The following is a 20959-nucleotide window of genomic DNA, read 5'->3' as shown; positions in this document are numbered from 1 at the left end:
CCTCATTTGTATCATTTTTTTAGGTTTTGGCGCTTTTATACGATAAAAACTATTTTTTGCCTCTTCTTTTTTTTTTTCTTACGGTGTTTACTGAAGGGGTTAACTAGTGGGCCAGTTTTATAGGTCGGGCCGTTACGGACGCGGCGATACTAAATATATGTACTTTTATTGTTTTTATTTATTTATTTAGATAAAGAAATGTATTTATGGGAATAATATATATATATTTTTTTTCATTATTTAGGAATATTTTTTTTTATTTTTTTTACACATTTGGAAAAAATGTTTTTTACTTTTTTACTTTGTGCCAGGGGGGGACATCACAGATCGGTGATCTGACAGTGTGCACAGCACTCTGTCAGATTACTGATCTCACTTAGAGCAGTACAACCTTCACAGTGCCTGCTCTGAGCAGGCTCTGTGAAGCCACCTCCCTCCCTGCAGGACTCGGATCCGCGGCCATCTTGGATCTGGGTCTGGAGCAGGCAGGGAGGGAGGTAAGACCCTCGCAGCAACGCGATCACATCGCGTTGCTGCGGGGGGCTCAGGGAAGCCCGCAGGGAGCCCCCTCCCTGCGCGATGCTTCCCTGCACCGCCGGCACATCGCGATCATCTTTGATCGCGGTGTGCCAGGGGTTAATGTGCCGGGGGCGGTCCGTGACCGCTCCTGGCACATAGTGCCGGATGTCAGCTGCGATAGGCAGCTGACACCCGGCCGCGATCGGCCGCGCTCCCCCCGTGAGCGCCGCCGATCGCGCTGGACGTACTATCCCGTCCGTGGTCATAGGGGCCCACCCCACCTCGACGGGATAGTACGTCCGATGTCAGAAAGGGGTTAAAATACTTTATTCTGCATGTGTGTGTTTATTTAACCCATTATCAACTATAGGATTAGTAATGGATAGGTGTCTTATTGACGCCTCTCCATTACTAAGCCGGCTTGATGTCACTTTACAATTCAAAGGTGACATTAACCCCATATTACTCCATATGCTACCGCTACAGGGTAGTTTAAAGAGAGAGGCTAAATACCGGAATTGGCGCATCTCACAGGTGCGCCATTTCTGGGGCAGCTGAGTGCTGGTGTTTGTAGCCGGGGGGCAATATCCAGGGTCCCTTCCCAGGCCATGAATATCAGCCCACAGCTGCTGATTAGCCTTTTCTGGCTATTAATTATAGGGAACCCCACGTTTTTTTTTTTTTTGTTTTTTTTGTTTTTTTTTGGGGGGGGGGGGGGGGTCCCCCTTTTTTAACAGCCAGTAAGGACTAAATTATACAGCTGCAGACTGATATTCATAGCCTGGGAGGATCCATAGGTATTAACCCCTTCCCAAGCTATAAACATCGGCCCCCAGTCGCTGGCTTTCCCTTTCTGGCGCAGAAAGTTGCGCGGAAGCCCACACCATTTTTTTTTTTCAATTTTTGTTTTATAAATTAAACAGCTACTGCGTTTAAGGCCGGGCTCACATTTGTGAGAAACTTGCACAAGTCTCTTGCATCAATACCTGGCACTGCCGTCGGGACCTGAGAGTGATGCTGCATGTTTTTCTATGCAGCTGAACGCTTCGGTACCGAGTGCTGGCGGCAGTGCCGGGTATTGAGTTGCGAGACTTGGGCGAGTTTCTCGCAAGTGGGACCCTGCAGATTTTGTGTATGTTTGTGTCTTTATTTAACTCTTTATGTACGATTTTATTATGTTTATTACTAAACATCGGGCTTGGTTCTATCTATCTATTTATAGATATATCTATTATCTATCTACCTATCTATTATCATCTATCTACCTCTCATATCTATCCATCTATCTTTCTGTGTGTGTAAACATTCTTCAATGGAGTATGAAGAGGTTGGACAAGAAATGACATCACAGTTTTTATTTTTTGTTCAATATTTAGGTTACAAATGCATGCAAATCTGCATGGAAAAAACGCATGAAAATCTGCATCAAATCCGCGTGGATTTTTACCCACGTTTCCTGGCAAGAGATGCAGATTCTGTGCAGAAAATTCTGCAGGCAAATCTGCAATGTGTGCACATAACCTAAATCTATAGCCTTGTCCAGGTGCTAAATAAACCGAACAGACCCAGGCTACTCATACACGGCTGAGATAGCCAAAAGCAAAATAGTTATTTTCCATAGCAACCACTGATACTTTTGGTTCTCTGCACATGGCCTGTGCAGAGATTTCTGGCCTGTCTCTCTTCAGCTCCAAGACACATCCAGTCTGGTCAGCCTCCCTGAGCTGACTGCCTTATATGAACACCTAGCTTGTTTATATGCAGAGCCAGCCAGGTGCAGTAATCAAAGCCTGCAGAGGCTTATGAAACCAGTGGGAGAAAGCTTTCTTTGATAAAACTCCTCTGTCGACCTAGGCCAAATTACTACAACTACACAAGTTTAACTATGCTCTGCTGCCATTGGTGTTGTAATCCTGTCGGTAATCTTTCATCTTTTTATTGCTTAGCACCTGAGGTAATTAACGCTTTCTCATTGGTTTAATGTCAAAGTTTTACTCTCGCTACAGATTGTACTATTGCTGATAACCTTATCAGCATTAGAAATTATGATGATTTTCCTATTTTTTTGCTCATATAATATGTATGTCAGCATAACAGGTCAATTTATGCAGTTAATGCCCAATACAAAGTTGTTCTGTGTTTTGTTTTTTCTTTTTTCCCTGATGTCCTTTTCCAATTCTAGGGTCAGAAGGTAGCCTTCTACAAGCGTGCCCAGATTCTTGTAGGAGACACCTGGGGAGTGTTAGAAGGACAAAATGATGGCTGCTTCCATGACATTGATAAAATAACCATGTTCGCTGACTACAGGATTCCTCAAGCTCTTGTCCATTTTGGCACTATGAGATATTCAGAAGATCTACTTAAAAAGCTGAAGGAGGGTTGGTATAATGTATTTCCTGCAATGAAAACTTGCTTACTTAGATTTCGCTAAATTTATATTTTCTTATTTATGTATGCCAGTAAAAGGCAGGCAAACACAAGGGTGAACTGTTATGGCTGGCAATCAGGCAACACAGCGTGCAGTAATCAGCGCACATACAGAGATCTGGCAATAACCAAAAACAATAGGACGAGCTCTGAGACGTGGAATCTCTGTAGACTGCAGTACCTGATCTATCCTCACACAACTATAAGCAGCAGTGGATTGCGCCTAACAACTACCTATGCAACTCGGCACTGCCTGAGGAGCTGACTAGCCTGAAGATAGAAATACAAGCCTGACTTACCTCAGAGAAACACCCCAAAGGAACAGGCAGCCCCCCACATATAATGACTGTTAGCAAGATGAAAAGACTAACGTAGGAATGAAATAGATTCAGCAAAGTGAGGCCCGATATTCTAGACAGAGCGAGGATAGCAAAGAGAACTATGCAGTCTACAAAAAACCCTAAAACGAAAACCACGCAAAGGGGCAAAAAGACCCACCGTGCCGAACTAACAGCACGGCGGTGCACCCCTCTGCTTCTCAGAGCTTCCAGCAAAAGACAATAGCAAGCTGGACAGAAAAAAAACAGAAAACAAACTAGAAGCACTTATCTAGCAGAGCAGCAGGCCCAAGGAAAGATGCAGTAGCTCAGATCCAACACTGGAACATTGACAAGGAGCAAGGAAGACAGACTCAGGTGGAGCTAAATAGCAAGGCAGCCAACGAGCTCACCAAAACACCTGAGGGAGGAAGCCCAGAGACTGCAATACCACTTGTGACCACAGAAGTGAACTCAGCCACAGAATTCACAACAGTGAACCAAGGTATTGTTGACATCCAAGCAGCCTCGCAGTAGACTTGACCAGAATTCTCATTTCCATAGCTCCTATACAAACATCACCATGGTAACAGACTACAAATAAACTCTGTAGTCTGACTCTCCAATCTAACTATAGAAAACTCTTGGATATCAGTTTTCCCAAAAATATACACAAAGTAAATTATAGCCACAAAATATTGAAGGCTGTATCCAGTGCCTCCTGTCATTGACTAAATGATTGCTTCTGGATTGTGATGCTAAAAACAATTGTATAATTGGAGGCTATAATTTAAAACTTTTGTAGATGCTAAAATAGCAGGAATAATAGGTGACCAAAGCCAGAATAACCAAACTGGATAGTACCCAATTACCTGGTATGCATGTGGCAGATTGCTGAGATTCACTGCCTATTACCAGTAGTAATGGTTTATGTGTGAGAACACAAGTCGTGTTAGTAGGTCAAAATAGTCATACTTAAATATATTCTAATTTGTTTCTAGGTTGGCTTTTCAGAAATGGAGATCGTGAAGAGATGGAGATCCGGGGTTGTTCAATCTGGGCTGTGGAACTGGTCTGTGACCACCTATGCGAGTTGTTTCAGAAGAATGGAGAGAAGATGAGCAATGAAATTAATCCCGTCTTGATTGATCATTTCCTCTGGGATTATGCCCGGGATTATCGGGAAGAAATTAAGGAAGTTCCTTTCCACAGGGTTAGGTGTATCTACTATTAACCCGTTGCAGAAAGATGCCGCTAACTAAATGTAGCACTTAATCAGCCTGCAGCGATGCACTTCTTAATTGATGTGATACCTGTTTGCAACTTAAAGGGAACCTGTCACCCCGTTTTTTCAGTATGAGATAAAAAATACTGTTAAATAGGGCCTGAGCTGTGCGTTACAATAGTGTATTTTGTGTACCCTGATTCCCCACCTATGGTGCCGAAATACCTTACCAAAGTCGCCGTTTTCGCCTGTCAATCAGGCTGGTCTGGTCATATGGGCGTGGTGACATCGCTGTTTCTTCCCCCAGATCTTGCATATCTTTCCGTTGGTGGCGTAGTGGTTTGCGCATGCCCAACTGCTGAATCCACTGCGCAGGTGAAGAAAAAATGCGCGACCGGCGCTATTTCCCTGGTGATCGGTGGGGGCGGCCATCTTCCTGAGGCCACGCGTGCGCAGATGGAGTCCTCTGCTGCCCGGGGCTTCAGGAAAATGGCCGCGGGATGCCGCGCGTGCACAGATGGAGATCGCGGTGGCCATTTTCCTGAAGCCGAGATGCGAACTCGGCTTCAGGAAAATGGCCACCGCGATCTCCATCTGCGCACGCGCGGCATCCCGCGGCCATTTTCCTGAAGCCCCGGGCAGCAGAGGACTCCATCTGCGCACGCGTGGCCTCAGGAAGATGGCCGCCCCCACCGATCACCAGGGAAATAGCACCGATCGCGCATTTTTTCTTCACCTGCGCAGTGGATTCAGCAGTTGGGCATGCGCAAACCACTACGCCACCAACGGAAAGATATGCAAGATCTGGGGGAAGAAACAGCGATGTCACCACGCCCATATGACCAGACCAGCCTGATTGACAGGCGAAAACGGCGACTTTGGTAAGGTATTTCGGCACCATAGGTGGGGAATCAGGGTACACAAAATACACTATTGTAACGCACAGCTCAGGCCCTATTTAACAGTATTTTTTATCTCATACTGAAAAAACGGGGTGACAGGTTCCCTTTAAATATGGGTAGCAGCAAAAGAGTATGTATTCCAAGCTGACATGTAGCTCGAGATCTATTGGGACATAAGAAAATTAGAGATTCCGCTCACCCACCAAAATATATGTTTAGGGGTCCATTGTTTCAGCCTTTGTAATGTATCAACGATTTGCACGTAAACTGCTGTGCACAACCATTTGGGCTCTGAGATTGTATTAATGATATAGGTGACAACTATACTGTCCAGTCAGTAGATGTAGACTAGGGGCTGTAGCTGTATCCTTTACCCCTTCTTTAGGTTTGGGCACCAAGTGTGGGATTATGGTGCCAGTTCTGGGTATCTAGGCCATAAAAGTCTAGGAATGCCTCGGCGGTCACAGTACGAACTGCACATGTGGCGCCCCCTAGGGCCGGCATTGTTTGTATTTAACACACGGAGGGTCTCTGTACCACAGTGCTTACACCAAATGAGGATTCATACCGCAGCAAGATCTGTTTTCATCAGTGTATGGCTCTTTTACACCTAAAGCATCATTTCCAGGTGTGATGACTTGAATCTCTCCTCTCCAGTCTGTAGTGTCCTGTTGTGCCATGTGCAATATGGCATACAATGGAGTGTGCCAAACCTTTTATTTCATTACAGATTTTCATCAGTAGCTAAAATCCGTTCTGTGTCTCTGTATAAAAATAGGAGCCACACAGAGGGACAGAATGGGACCAAAGCCGGCTATGGGGGCTTCATTCATCTGTGTAACAGAGACCTGAGATCAGCCTTCTGCATGAGGTCTAAGTGAGACAGAGATTGTTTTCCCAGGGACCGGCCCTGATTAGTTTACTACAAGCCTTTTTTATATCTTCCATCACTATATATAACAAGACTTGATTCTACCTGACTTGTGCCGCCTTTACCATTGCCCTGTTCTCTGTTTAACTGTTCTTGGGATTTTTTTTGTGTATTTTTCTTGTAATCTGGCAATTTTGTACTGAATTGTAGTGGGTAGACTGAATAAAATCAATATTGCAGATTTATAATGTTTTTTTTTGTGTGTGAATGTGATAAATCCATACATATTTTATATATTTTATAATAAAACAGCCTAAACTACAAGGAAGATTTAAAAATAAATAAATACAATCGTGGATGTGTGACTATAGTCCTAGAACTATATTACATCTATATGTTACCCTAGATGCTGTGCAGGAAACTTTATAAAGTAATACAATACTTAAAGGGAATCGTTTTTCAGCACAAAATGACTGTTCAAACCAAGCACTGCACTTTGTATGGTGTGATAGAAATAGTACTGGTACTTTTAGTATTCAAAATTGTTGCTACTTTAATCAAATGTGCTAATGTGGCTCTTGGTGCGCTTTTGGCGCGGCAGAGCAATTCAATTCCCCTTCTCTCCAATTTGTTTCCCATCTGTCTTCACCGTCTTCTGGATCCTGTAGAGCCGGCGCTGTCAATGAAGGAAGAGGGGGTGGAGATAGATCTAAAACAAGTAGGTGGGAAGGTGCCCTGCATTTCTCGGTCACACCGAGGGTGACGAGAGCACCTCATTAGCGTATCTGAATAAAGAACAATTTCTGGAAAACCTGTAATAGATTTGATACGGGACCACCGTATTTTTATTACTATAAAGTGCACTGCTTGGTTTGAACAGTTATTTTATGCAGACTTGGGCCATGCAAGCTACACAGTCGTACCTTGAGAGAGCAGGTTGTACTAAAGCAAGCCTGCACAACATACGGCCCGCGGGCTACATGCGGCCCACCGAAGAATTGTGCGGCTTGCAGAGCTGTCCGGGATGTGTGAGCTCCCTCTCTTATATGTTCAGACATATTCATTACTCTCAAGTGCGAATGCTTTTGATCACTGCAATGCCAGGACAGGTGCAGTGGAGCGTGCGTCAGCCCCAAGGTGCAGCACTGACGCCGGGGCCACACCGACCGAGAGACATCGGGCACTGGTAAGCGCTCCAGGAGGAACTGAAGATTAAGTGTCTTGCTGTTTTAGATGCGGGGGGAGAGAAGGGTTGTGTTACTACAAGGACACATAATGCGGCAATTTGGGACATGGCGCAATTAGGGGGAAATGTGAAAGGGGGCATAGTATAGTGGGAGGGACATGGAAAGGGGTCGTATAGGGGAGATATTATACAGAGGGGAATTGTTGGGGGATATTTTGGAGAATGGCAGTGTGGGGGGATATTTTGGACAGAGGGCAGTCTGGGGTGGGTATTTTACAGAAGGGCAGTGTGTATGGGGAGTATCTTGAGAAGGGCAGTGTGAGGGGGTATTTTGGAGAGGGGCATTGTGGGGGAAGGTATGATGTGCAGGAAACACTGAGGGTCAAATATTTATTCAAGGACAGAACATAGGAGATTTTTTTTTATTATTTATGGAGGATTGTAATGATCCTTTTATTTTGAACGGCACAAGTGTTGGGCAGTGCTGCTGAAGATGGAGAAAAGGGAAATCTGGAGAGAGAAACTCTGAGCATGGTGTCTGTGATACATGGAGACAAAGGGGATGGGAACAACTCCAATCAGAGAAGATGTCCCCTATAAGGTACCTAGATGTAAATCTTTATTTATGATACTGCCTGTGTCTCATCAGAAATGTGGTTCCTGTATGGCACACAGTCTAGTGATGACTGGTAACTAGTGATTAGCGAATAGCATTGTTGCTCGGGTCTCCCAGTATTTTGTAGTGCTCAGACATTTAGTTTTCTCCCCTCAACTGCATGATTTATGGCTGCTGGACAGCCTGAATACATGTGGGAATTCCTGGCTAGCCGCCGTAAATCATACAGCTGAGGTGATGAAAACTAAATGTCCAAGCACTACAAAATACTCGGAGACCACCCGAGCGTGCTCTGGGAAAACCCGAGCATCGAGTATACTCGCTCATCGCTAGTGGTAACAACAACTCCCAGTACATCCTTACCATTGTTAAGCAGATACTGGGAATTGTAGGTTCATGCAATACAAATGTTTATGGGGCTTACTTGACATTACAATTGATCGCTGCACTAAGCTTTGTGCTGTATACATCTACTGATGGTGTTTCCTTCGCTGCATTCATGTACTGACGGTGGATCTGGCGCTGTGCTCATTCATGGGCAGTGGATCAGGCACTGTGCACATGCACGGATGGTGTATATGGTGCTGCACTCATGGACAGATGGTGGATCTGGCGTATTTATGGGCTGTCAATGGTTCTGATCTTGTACACATGTAGCAATCCACAACGTGTTTCATGGCTATGTCAAACCTTAAAAGTGTCAAAACATAGAGATGTAAAATTATAAAGAGGATTTGTCATGTTTCTGCTCCAAAAAACTCAGTTTAAGTTGGCATGTGTTCACATTGATTTTTTTGGAGCTGAAACTCTCCAATCCTTCTCAAATACTTAAAATCTGGTTTTGGTGTTGTATTAACAAGAGCCTGAAGATAGAAGCTCAGGAAAGACAACCAGGAGAACACCTTGGAGCTGCAGACACAGTCTCTACAACCCAGACCCAACTTGTAGGCCTAATGCAGTGTTGTTTCAACAACTACTTAACGAGAGCTTCAAGATAGAAGCTAGGGAGAGGCAACCTGGAGAACACCTTGGAGCGGCAGACACCGTCTCTACAACCCAGACCCAACTTGTAGGCCTAATGCAGTGTTGTTTCAACAACTACTTAACGAGAGCCTGAAAATGGAATTTCAGGACAGGAAACCAGGAGAACAGCAAGGAGCGGCAGACACCGTTAGTAGGCCCCAACCCAACTAGTAGGCCAAATGCAGTTGTTCCATTTAACAAGAGCCTGAAGATAGAAGCTCAGGAAAGACAACCAGGAAAACACCTTGCAGCGGCAGACACCGTTAGTAGGCCCCAACCAAACTAGTAGCCCCACTACAGTTGTTCGATTAAAAAACTATTTAACAAGAGCCTGAAGATAGAAGCTCAGTAAAGGCAAAAGGAAGACTCAGTTTGTAGAACTTGTGGCCCCAATGCAGTTTTATAATTCTGACAGGCTGAAAACCAGCTTTTTTTTTTTTTTTTTTTTATAGAGGAGGACAGCTGTATTAAGTGGCGCAGACAGACACTGCTAGTAGGCCTTACACCACAAAGTAGGCTCACTGCAGGTTGAAAAAAGTTACATGGGTACACGGTCGGCATTGGTGTGCTCAGCGGAGGACAAATGGTAGGAGGGACCGCAGACACACTTAGTAGGCCTAAAATTAAAAAAAATAGGCTCAAAGCACCTTCGATTATGTGGCAGGGGTACACAGGCAGCATTGGTGTGGTCAGCGGAGGACGATTGGAAGGAGTGTCTGACACAGTTAGTACTCCCAAAAAATAAATAGATGTTAATGTCTCGCAAAACAACAAAACCAAAAAACAAAAGGGTGGCATACTTAGGTACAGGGGTGGGCTCCTCTGCTGAGTTTCAGACATAGTAATTTGGCGCTAAGTATTTACTGGTGTCAATATAGGACACTGACCCTGACTATTTTAACTAGCATCATACATGTCAACAAATTGGTATTGTCAGTGCCAGGCATTGAAGGATGTCAGCGCATAGACTAAGCATTGTTGGAGCTGTGAGAGATAATTTTGCAAGTGGTAGAGCACTGTTTGAGCTGGGGGGGGAACTCTCTTGTGGCCGGCGGTACAGGCCCAGGGCCCCTCATGTTACAACGGTGTGTCTGACGTTGGGTGCGCGCCACCACCGCCAGAGACACTTTATTGTACTATGAGGGACCCAGTGGCAGTGCCGTCGACCAAAAGCGGGCACACCCACCTCTTCAGACAAACGGCACTCTCACGGGTGCTTGCGCCAAGTGGCGAGACCACGGCCCCGTGGGGGGAGTTGGCCCATTTAGGGAGGTGTAAACATGTCGTATGCTGGACAAACAGCTGCTGCAAATTAAGAGATTGGAACAGTCAGTAAGACCAGTCCACAAGCAAGACCTTTTTATAGGAAAGCTAGGTGTCAGCCGGGAAAGGTGGGGCAAAATAATTAGAAATCCATGAGTGGTTCATTTTAATGAAGGTTAGATCATCAACATTTTGGATAGCCAGACGAGTCCTTTTTTCGGTCAATATTGAACCAGCAGCACTGAATACTCTTTCTGATAGCACACTAGCTGCTGGGCAAGCAAGCTCCTGCAATGCATATTCTGCCAATTCAGGCCAGGTGTCTATTTTGGATGCCCAGTAATCAAATGGGAATGATGGTTGAGGGAGAACATCGATAAGGGATGAAAAATAGTTGGTAACCATACTGGACAAATGTTGTCTCCTGTCACTTTGAATTGATGCTGCAGTACCTGTCCTGTCTGCGGTCATTGCGAAATCACTCCACAACCTGGTCAGAAAACCCCTCTGTCCAACGCCACTTCTGATTTCTGCCCCTCTAACACCTCTGCCCTGTTGCCTCCTGCAGCTCGTGTGAGAACCATCACCGGCGCTGTGTGCTGGGAATGCCTGAATCAAACGGTCTACAAGAGTTGCTTGTTTGGTTGCTAATATTTGTTCGAGGTTCTCATGTGGCATGATATTTTGCAATTTGCCTTTATAGCGAGGATCAAGGAGGCAGGCCAACCAGTAATCGTCACCGGTCGTCATTTTAATAATGCGTGGGTCCCTTTTGAGGATACGTAAGGCATAATCCGCCATGTGGGCCAAAGTTCCAGTTGTCAAATCTGCAGTTGTGCTGGGTTGAGGGGCAGTTTCAGGCAAATCTACGTCACTTGTCTCCCTCAAAAAACCTGAACCCGGCCTTGCAACGCCACCAGTTGCTATTGGCCCCCGAGAAGCTTCTCATTCAAAAAATACTCATCCCCATCATCCCCCTCCTCCTCCTATTCGCCCGCTACCTCGTCCTGTAGACTGCCCTGACCAGACAATGGCTGACTGTCATCAAGGCTTCCATCTTCCTCGGCTGCAGACGCCTGCTCCTTTATGTGTGTCAAACTTTGCATCAGCAGATGCATTAGGGGGATGCTCATGCTTATTATGGCGTCTGCACTATCCAGCCGTGTGCATTCCTCAAAACACTGAAGGACTCGACACAGGTCTTGTACCTTCGACCACTGCACACCTGACAACTCCATGTCTGCCATCCAACTGCCTGCCCGTGTATGTGTATCCTCCCACAAATACATAACAGCACGCCTCGGTTTGCACAGTCTCTGAAGCATGTGCAGTGTGGAGTTCCACCTTGTTGCAACGTCGATGATTAGGCGATGCTGGGGAAGGTTCAAAGACCGCTGATGGTTCTGCATACGGCTGGAGTGCACGGGCGAACGGCGGATATGCGAGCAAAGTCTGCGCACTTGGAGGAGCAGGTCGGGTAACCCCGGATAACTTTTCAGGAAGCACTGCACCACCAGGTTTAAGGTGTGAGCCAGGCAAGGAATGTGTTTTCAGTTGTGAAAGGGCTATGGCAGCCATAAAATTCCTTCCGTTATCACTCACTACCTTGCCTGCCTCAAGATGTACAGTGTCCAGCCATGACTGAGTTTCTTTCTGCAAGAACTCGGACAGAACTTCGGTGTGTCTGTTGTCGCCCAAACACTTCATTGCCAATACAGCCTGCTGACGCTTGCCACTAGCTGTCCCATAATGGGACACCTCGTGTGCAACAGTGGCAGCTGCGGATGGAGTGCTCGTGCGGTCTGTGGACGAGCTCTCGCTTCTGCAGGAGGAGGAGGGGGGGCGAACGCCTACAGCCAACTGTTTCCTAGACCGTGGGCTAGGTAGAACTGTCCCAATATTGCTGTCCCCTGTGGACCCTGCATCCACCGCATTAACCCAGTGTGCCGTGATGAACACGTAACGTCCCTGGCCATGCCTACTGGTCCATGCATCTGTTGTCAGGTGCACCTTTGTACTCACAGATTGCCTGAGTGCATGGACGATGCGGTCGTTTACATGCTGGTGGAGGGCTGGGATGGCTTTTCTCGAAAAGTGTCGACTGGGTAGCGCGTAGCGTGGTTCAGCGTAGTCCATCAGGGCTTTGAAAGCTTCGCTTTCAACTAACCGGTAGGGCATCATCTCTAATGAGATTAGTCTAGCAATGTGGGCGTTCAAACCCTGTGTACGCGGATGCAAGGATGAGTACTTCGTTTTCCTAACGAGAGTCTCATGTAGGGTGAGCTGGACTGGAGAGCTGCAGATCGTGGCACTAGCGGGGGTGCCGGTGGACATGGCAGACTGAGAGAGGGTTGGAGATGGTATTCTTGCTGGTGCCCTACATGCAGTGTTTCCTACTACGAAACTGGTGATTCCCTGACTGCTTTGGCCTGGCGACGAAATCTGCACATTTACTGCAGGTGGTGCGGGAAATGGTGGGCTTACAGTGAGGGAAGGGATGTAGCGTTGCTGACTAGCTTCATTGGCCGAAGGTGCTACAACCTTAAGGGACGTTTGGTAGGGAGTCCAGGCTTGCAAATGCATGGTGGTTAAATGTCTACGCATGCAACTTGTATTTAGACTTTTCAGATTCTGACCTCTGCTTAAGGTAGTTGAACATTTTTGACAGATGACTTTGCGCTGATCATTTGGATGTTGTTTAAAAAAAAATGCCAGACTGCAGTCTTTCTACTATCGGATACCTTTTCAGGCATTGCAGACTGAGCTTCTTTAACCGGATGTCCACGCTGTCCTACAACTGGTTTTGGTTGTGCCACGCGTTTTTGGCCATATACGGGCCTGGCAAATGGAACCTGTTGCGATGTTGATGCCTTCTGCGGCTCCTCCGCTTCAGAGCTACTGCCGCCTGCACCCTGTTCCCCCAATGGCTGCCAATCGGGGTCAACAACTGGGTCATCTATGACCTCTTCTATCTCGTGTGCAACTTCGTCTGCGTCACCGTGTAAGCCGGTGGTATAGCGTTCGTGACGGGGCACCATAGTCTCATCAGGGTCTGATTCTGGATCAGTACACTGCAAGGGCAATGTTCTGGTCTGAGTCAAAGGAACAGCATAGTAATCTGGCTGTGGCTGTGCATCTGTGCACTCCATGTCCGATTCAACTTGTAATGGGCATGGCCTGTTAACTGTTTCACTTTCTAACCCAGGAACGGTATGTGTAAAGAGCTCCATGGAGTAACCCGTTGTGTCGCCTGACGCATCCTTCTCTGTTGGTGAAGAAGACAAGGAAGCGACTTGTCCCTGACCATGAACATCCACTAACGACGCGCTGCTTTTACATTTAGCAGTTTCAGAAGAGGAGGCGAAAGAGCTAGAGGCTGAGTCAGCAAGGAAAGCCAAAACTTGTTCTTGCTGCTCCGGCTTTAAAAGCGGTTTTCCTACTCCCAGAAAAGGGAGCATTCGAGGCCTTGTGTAGCCAGATGACGAACCTGGCTCAACCACCTAGAGACTTAGGTGCTATATTGCTTTTCCCACGACCACCTGATGCTCCACCACCACTACCATCATTACCAGCTGGCAATGACCGCCCACGGCCACGACCTCTCCCACCAGACTTCCTTATTGTTTGAAAAACGGAACCAAACTAACGGTATTTGTTACTGTAAAACCAGTTACAAGGTGAACTCAAACTTCTGTTGGATTTATATATCCCTTTATAGGTGGGTGAGACTGCAGGGAAAATCAGGCCCAATGTATAACAGTACACAGCTTCAGTGGCAGACAGATATGTCACTAACAGGACTGACGCTGATGCAGACACTAACAATTAAAATCTCCCCCTTTTAATTTTTTCTGGGAGAATATTGAAGAAATGTGGCCCACTCTCATACAGTATATGTTCTGTGGCACAAAATTAGAGATAGATGCCACACACAGCACTGGCAATGAGGCAGAATTGCCAATCTTAATCTCCCACTATTTTTTTTTTCAGGGAGAATTTAAAATAAATCTGGCCCAGTATTACACACTAGGTTTAATGTGGCACAAAATTAGAGACAGATGCCACACACAGCACTGGCACTGAGGCAAAATTGCCAATCTTAATCTCCCACTATTTTTTTTTTATTTATGGGAGAATTGGCAAGAAATAAGGCCCACTGTTAGACTGTATGTTTTCTGTGCCAGAAAATGAGACACAGATGCCACTGATACAGATTTGCCAATTTTAATCTGCACCCTTTTCTTCTTCAGGGAGACTAGTGAATAAATCTGGGCCACTGTATTAGAGTATATTTGCTGTGGCAGAAAGTGGCTTGAAGAGATATAACGAAACCAAAAAAAAAGGGGGACTGTCCTACAATTATTATCTCCCTGCAGTAATCTCAGCAATGTATGGCAGGCAGCAATAACAAGGAGTGGACTGCTGCACAAAAAAAAGTCAAAAGTGTGGACAAACAAACAAGAAAGCTGTGCAGAAAGGAAGGAGCAACAGGATTTGTGCTTTGAAAAAAGCAGTTGGTTTGCACAGCGGTGTACAAACAGCAATGCAGCTATCTGGGAGCCTTCTAGGGCAGCCCAATGAGCTACAGCGCTGAGGGAAAAAAAAAAAGTAGCCTCCACTGTCCCTGCTAAGAAAAGGTGGTGTTGGACAGTGGAAATCGCTACAGCACAAGCGGTTTGGGGGTTAATGTACCCTGCCTAACGCTATCCCTGCTTCTGACTAAGCAGCAGCAACCTCTCCCTATGCTCAGATCAGCAGCAGTAAGATGGCGGTCGGCGGGAACGCCTTTTTATAGCCCCTGTGACGCCGCAGAAAGCAAGCCAATCACTGCAATGCCCTTCTCTAAGATGGTGGGGACTGAGACCTATGTCATCACGCTGCCCACACTCTGCGTCCACCTTCATTGGCTGAGAAATGGCGCTTTTCGCGTCCTTGAAATGCGACTTTGGCATGGCCGACCCCACACAGGGATCGGGTCGGGTTTCATGAAACCCGACTTTGCCAAAAGTCGGCGACTTCTGAAAATGACCGACCCGTTTTGCTCAACCCTAGTCACCGGGGGTGCTCTGTCTCCAGGCCAGCGTGAGGTAAGTATTTCCCCCTGGTTGTTGCTCCTCCCGGGGTGTATGGCTGGTGCTGTGTGGTGTGCGGCAGCATGTTGGAGGCGCTGTCCGGTGAACCGCTGGCTGGCCTGACGTCCCGCGCTGCTCTCAGCGCCGACAGGAAGCGCTGGGGGCCGGGGTGACGTCTAGGGGCGGAGCCAGCGTCTGTTTCCGGGTCTCGGGGTTCCGCGCATGCGCGGTATCCCCAAGATGGCGACGCCCTTCCAGAATTTGCACGCTGCACACACGCAGGCCCTCCGGGCGATCTCCTGCACCTGGGGGGGGCAGACAGCGAATCGGGGAGCGCTTGGTGAGTCTGCTGACCGGAGGAGGGGTTTTAAGCGAGCTCCAGGTCCGGTCCCTTCCTTCTGGCCTCAATTCCATGAGGTATGGAGAGTGATCGTGAGCAGCAGCCTCAGCTGCTGGATGAGGTATGTCAGAAGCCCAAAGGGAAGGACCACGACAGGAGGAGTGATGAGTCTGGTCGTAAAAGCTCCTCCAGACAAGGATCAGGAGCATCAACCAGGAAGAATCCTCCTCATATTCCGGTATATTTCTTTTCTTCAGCCACTGGTAAGTGATCTACGATAATGTTCACTCAGTGACGCAGTCCCCCTCATATTCTTTATTGTAGGGGAAGAAGTGCATCGGTAAGGCTAAACACAAAGAATGTGCCCTCTGTGGAGTTCCCTTACCCGATTCGTGCCCAAAAAAAACTGTGCCCCCTGTATCCAGCAGACGGTGAGGTCTCAGGGAAGGGGAAGGGGTGGAGTGCATTAGGTTTTCACAGACTATATTGCTTTTCTGTACCCCCTCAGGTAGCGGACGAATCCCTTACTGTGGCAGCAATCCTGAAAGAGATGGTCAGGGCGGAAGTCAAGCAGTCCATTAAGTCCCTGTCTCAAGCAGGAAGCTCTAAATACAAGGCTCCTCTAGAATCTGATTCTTCGGCGGATGAGGATAGAGATGAAGGCTCCTGCGATTCGGCCCCATCATCCTCCTCGTCAGATGAAGATACTGCCAGCTTCTGTCTGCCACTTGATCGGATAGATAAGTTAGTTAAGGCGGTCAGAGGGACGATGGGTATAGCAGAACCCAAACCTCAGCTGTCCTGAGAAGAGATCATATTTAGTGGATTGGAGCAAAAGAAGCGTAGAGCCTTTCCGCTAAACGAAAAGATTCAGGAGCTTATTAATAGGGAACAGAAGAAACCTGAGAAGAAAGGTTCCTTACCACCAGCGCAAAAACGCAGATATCCCTTCGATAACCCAGCAGTCAGCACTTGGGAGAAAGCCCCTAAATTAGATGCGGCAGTAGCCAAAGTAGCAAAACGAGGCTCGCTACCCTTTGAGGATATGGGAACCCTTAAGGACCCCCTTGATAGGAAGGCCGACACCTTCCTTAAAGGAACCTGGAAATAGCGGCCGGTTCCTTAAGACCAGTGGTAGCGTCAACTTGTACGGCCAGGTCAATGATGGTCTGGCTGGACCAACTATAAACCCAGTTAAGAGGGGGCATCTAGAGACCCTTTTTTTAAGTGCTCTACCGGTAATTCAGGAGGCTGCTGCCTTCTTATCAGATGCTTCTATTAACTTGGTTAAGATGGCGTCTAGAGCGGCAGGACTCTAAGTCTAAGTTCACATTTGCGTTGTGCGCCGCAGCGTCGTCGCCGCAACGCACAACGCAAACAAAAACGCAGCAAAATGCATGCACATGCGGCGCCAATGTTAAAGATAGGGCCGCACGACGCATGCGTTTTTTAAAAGGTCGGCGCCGCACAAAAAATCCAACATGTTGCGTTTGCTGCGCCCAGACAGGTGCGCCCTAACGCCGCATGCGGCGTAAAACGCAACACAACGCATGCACATGCGGCCCCATGCGGCGCCAATGTTAAAGATAGGGCCGCACGACGCATGCGTTTTGTTGCGGCGGCGACGCTGCGGCGCAAACCGCAAATGTGAACGTACCCTAATGCAGCTAGAAGAGCCCTGTGGTTGAAATGCTGGCCGGGAGACATACAAACGAGGTCAAAGCTCTGTACCATTCCCTGCAAGGGAGAATATTTGTTTGGTCCGGCCTTGGATGAGCTATTAGAAAAGACTGGAGATGACAAAAAGAAGTTCCCTAATTTATTCATGTCCTACCATTATGCCATCAACAAGAAGAGATTTGGCCGGGGAAGGAAGCATGCGTTTTCACCCGTTAGAGATCGGTTTAGATGGGAAGATAAGCGTAGAAGAGGTACAGGATTTATGTTCCGTCTTTCCTCGAGGGAAAGAAAGAAGCCAGACCAATGACTAGCGATTCCGGTGGGGGGGAGGTTGTTAGACTTTTTCACAGCATGGTCAGAGATCACAAATAGTGTCTGGGTGCGGAACACTATATCTCAGGGACTCAAACTTGAGTTTAGTTGTACCCCACGGGATCATTTTAAACTGACTCCCTTGCGCTCCTCTACCCTTGAACAGTCGGCATTATAAGCAGAGGTGACGGCTCTTTGTCTAAAAAATGTCTTGATAGAAGTTCCAGAATCTGAAAGAGGAAGGGTGTTTTACTCTCCCCTGTTCCTTATCCAGAAGCCTGACAAAACATTTAGGACCATCATAAACCTTAGGTCCCTTAATACATTTCTGGTCAAGCATACCTTCAAAATGGAGTCTATAAGTTCAACAATAAAGATGCTGTTTAAAAACTGTTTCATGGTAGTAGTGGATTTAAAAGACGCATATTATCATGTACCCATCCATGCAGATTTCCAACAATTTCTAAGGGTGGCGGTTTTAATGGGGGGAGTAGTTTGCCATTTTCAGTATAGCGCACTTCCCTTCGGTCTATCATCTGCCCCTAGGGTATTTACAAAGATAGTTAGTGAGGTCATGGCACATTTATGGGAATCCAATATTCTTATTGTCCCCTACTTAGATGATTTCCTCATAGTGGGGAATTTAATGGATCATTGCTTATCACAATTGGAAGAAGCTAGAATTAAGTTGGAACACCTAGGTTGGATAATAAATTCTGAAAAATCTCGGTTACAGCCCCTAAAAGTTCAAAAGTTTTTAGGTCTGTTGTTAGATTCAGCTGCACAACAGTGTCGTCTTCCTATGGATAAGTCAGATCAAATTCAGCAACAGGTGTTAAAAGCAATTAATACACCCTCCATGACTCTTAGACAAGCTATGTCCCTGTTAGGGTCCCTGACATCATGTATTCTGGCTGTTAAATGGGCTCAGCTTCACACTAGATCCCTACAGAAAGATGTCTTGATTAATGATAAAACCTTGGAAGGGGCCTTACGCGATAGGATAGCATTGAGGCCGTTAACCCTTATATCCCTTAGGTTGTGGCTAGATAAAGATAATTTATCTGCAGGCGTTCCCTGGGTACCACATATAACTCGGGTGATAACCATTGATGCTAGCCCCTCAGGATGGGGGGTGTTGTGAATTCTGTGGCAGAGCTCCCTCCTGTGGTCACAAGTGGTACTTCGGCTGATTCTCTCTGTGAGCTTCTGTTGGTGGAGGGAAGTGGTACTGCGGCTTCTGAGTTTCCTCCCTCAGGTGATCTGGTGAGGTCGTTAGGTGCTTCTCTACTTAACTCCACCTAATGCTTTGATCCTGGCTTCCTGTCAATGTTCCAGTGTTGGACTTGCTTTTCCCTGGATCATTCCTGTGGCCTGCTGCTCTGCATAGCTAAGTTCTTCTTTGCTATGTGTTTGCTATTTTTTCTGTCCAGCTTGTCTAATTTGTTGCTGGAAGCTCTGGGACGCAAAGGGTGTACCTCCGTGCCGTTAGTTCGGTACGGAGGGTCTTTTTGCCCCCTTTGCGTGGTTTTCTTTAGGGTTTTGTGTAGACCGCTAAGTTACCTTTTCTATCCTCGATCTGTTAAGAAAGTCGGGCCTCACTTTGCTGAATCTATTTCATCTCTACGTTTGTCTTTTCATCTTAACTCACAGTCATTATATGTGGGGGGCTGCCTTTTCCTTTGGGGTATTTCTCTGAGGCAAGGTAGGCTTATTTTCTATCTTCAGGCTAGTTAGTTTCTCAGGCTGTGCCGAGTTGCCTAGGCAGAGTTAGGCGCAATCCACGGCTGCCTCTAGTGTTGTTTGGAGAGGATTAGGGATTGCGGTCTGCAGAGTTCCCACGTCTCAGAGCTCGTTCTATGATTTTGGGTTATTGTCAGATCACTGTATGTGCTCTGACCGCTATGTCCATTGTAGTATTGAATTGCCTTTCATAACAGGGGGGCCCACATGGGTAACATTGTAGTTCAGTGACAGTGGGACTCCCACACAACGCCTTCATCCAATCAGAGAGAGTTTATGGCGATTGAGTTATCAGTTAAAAAACTCCTCATATCTGCAGAAACACCACGTCAGGTTCCTTTCGGACAACCAGGTGGCGGTGGCTTATGTAAAGCATCAAGGTGGAACATGTTCTGAGGCTCTGATGCAGGTGGCAGATCGCCTGTTCCAAACAGCAGAGACACATTTTCAATTTTGACTGCTCTTCACATCAGAGGGAAAGAAAATGTAAAAGCAGACTTTCTCAGCCGCAATATGCTAAAACGAGAATGGTCTCTAAACGGCGACATTTTCAATCAGATTGTCCGCAAATGGGGTCAACCGGTGGTGGACCTCTTTGCCACCAGAGACAACAAAAAAGTAAAAAGATTCTGTTCTCTGAATCCCAGGGAGAATCCTCTGGCTGTGGACGCTTTCTTGATAAAATGGGATTTTCCTTTGGCTTACGCTTTCCCACCATTGAACCTGTTACATCTAGTGGTGAGGAAAATCAGGGAAGATCGGGAGAAAGTCATTCTAATTGCCCCATTCTGGCCCAGGAGGACCTGGTTCTTGTGGCTCAGGACAATGTCGGTAGGTGATTCCTGGGTACTTCCAGACATCCCGAACTTGCTTTACCAGGGACCGATCTGCCATCCACAAGTGAAGGGACTCCATTTAACGGCATGGGGTTTGAGCAGTCATTGTTAAAAGACAGGGGCTTCTCCCCAAATTTAGTAGATACCCTTCTAAAGATTAGGAAACAGATGACAACAAAAATCTACTCTAGAACCTGGAGGAAGTTCCTGGCCTGTTCAGATTTCAACATTAAAGAAGGGGTGCCGATACACAAGATCTTAGAATTTCTGCAAAAGGGGTTAGAATGAAATATTTCCACAAGTACACTAAGAGTACAGGTCTCAGCCCTGGATGCCCTGTTCTCTTGTAATATTGCCAATAACCAGTAGCGTAGCTACCGGGGGGGCAGAGGGGGCCATCGCCCCGGGCCCCGCGCTCTGAGGGGGCCCACCCGGAGCTACGCTACTGTAACTGCATCGGCGCGCGCCGATGCAGTTACATTCTGCGACAGGGCAGGGAGAATCGATCTCCCTGCTCTGCCGCTATAGGGCCCCTGAGCAGGCGGGGGGGGAGGGGGCCGCTGCCAGCAGTGGGCCCCCCGCCCACTATCGCAATGTGAGCTTTATCGGCATCTAGCCGATACAGCT

General features: G+C 47.0%; 1 protein-coding gene across 1 annotated transcript in view; it reads left to right on the top strand.

Moving 5' to 3' along the window:
* QNG1 (Q-nucleotide N-glycosylase 1) overlaps positions 1 to 4642 on the top strand; it is a 67163-nt gene extending 62521 nt beyond the window's left edge. The window contains exons 4-5 of the mRNA XM_069733610.1: positions 2702 to 2897; positions 4265 to 4642. Coding sequence (XP_069589711.1) covers positions 2702 to 2897; positions 4265 to 4497 — 429 coding nt within the window. The 3' untranslated portion in view covers positions 4498 to 4642. The remainder of the gene's footprint in view (positions 1 to 2701; positions 2898 to 4264) is intronic.
* The last annotated feature ends 16317 nt before the right edge of the window (positions 4643 to 20959 follow it).

This window comes from Ranitomeya imitator, chromosome 7, assembly GCF_032444005.1.
Source record: "Ranitomeya imitator isolate aRanImi1 chromosome 7, aRanImi1.pri, whole genome shotgun sequence".
In the NCBI taxonomy this organism is placed as follows: Eukaryota; Metazoa; Chordata; class Amphibia; order Anura; family Dendrobatidae; genus Ranitomeya; species Ranitomeya imitator.
Note: the sequence above shows the minus strand (reverse complement) of the source record. Positions and strands in the feature narration are given on the sequence as shown.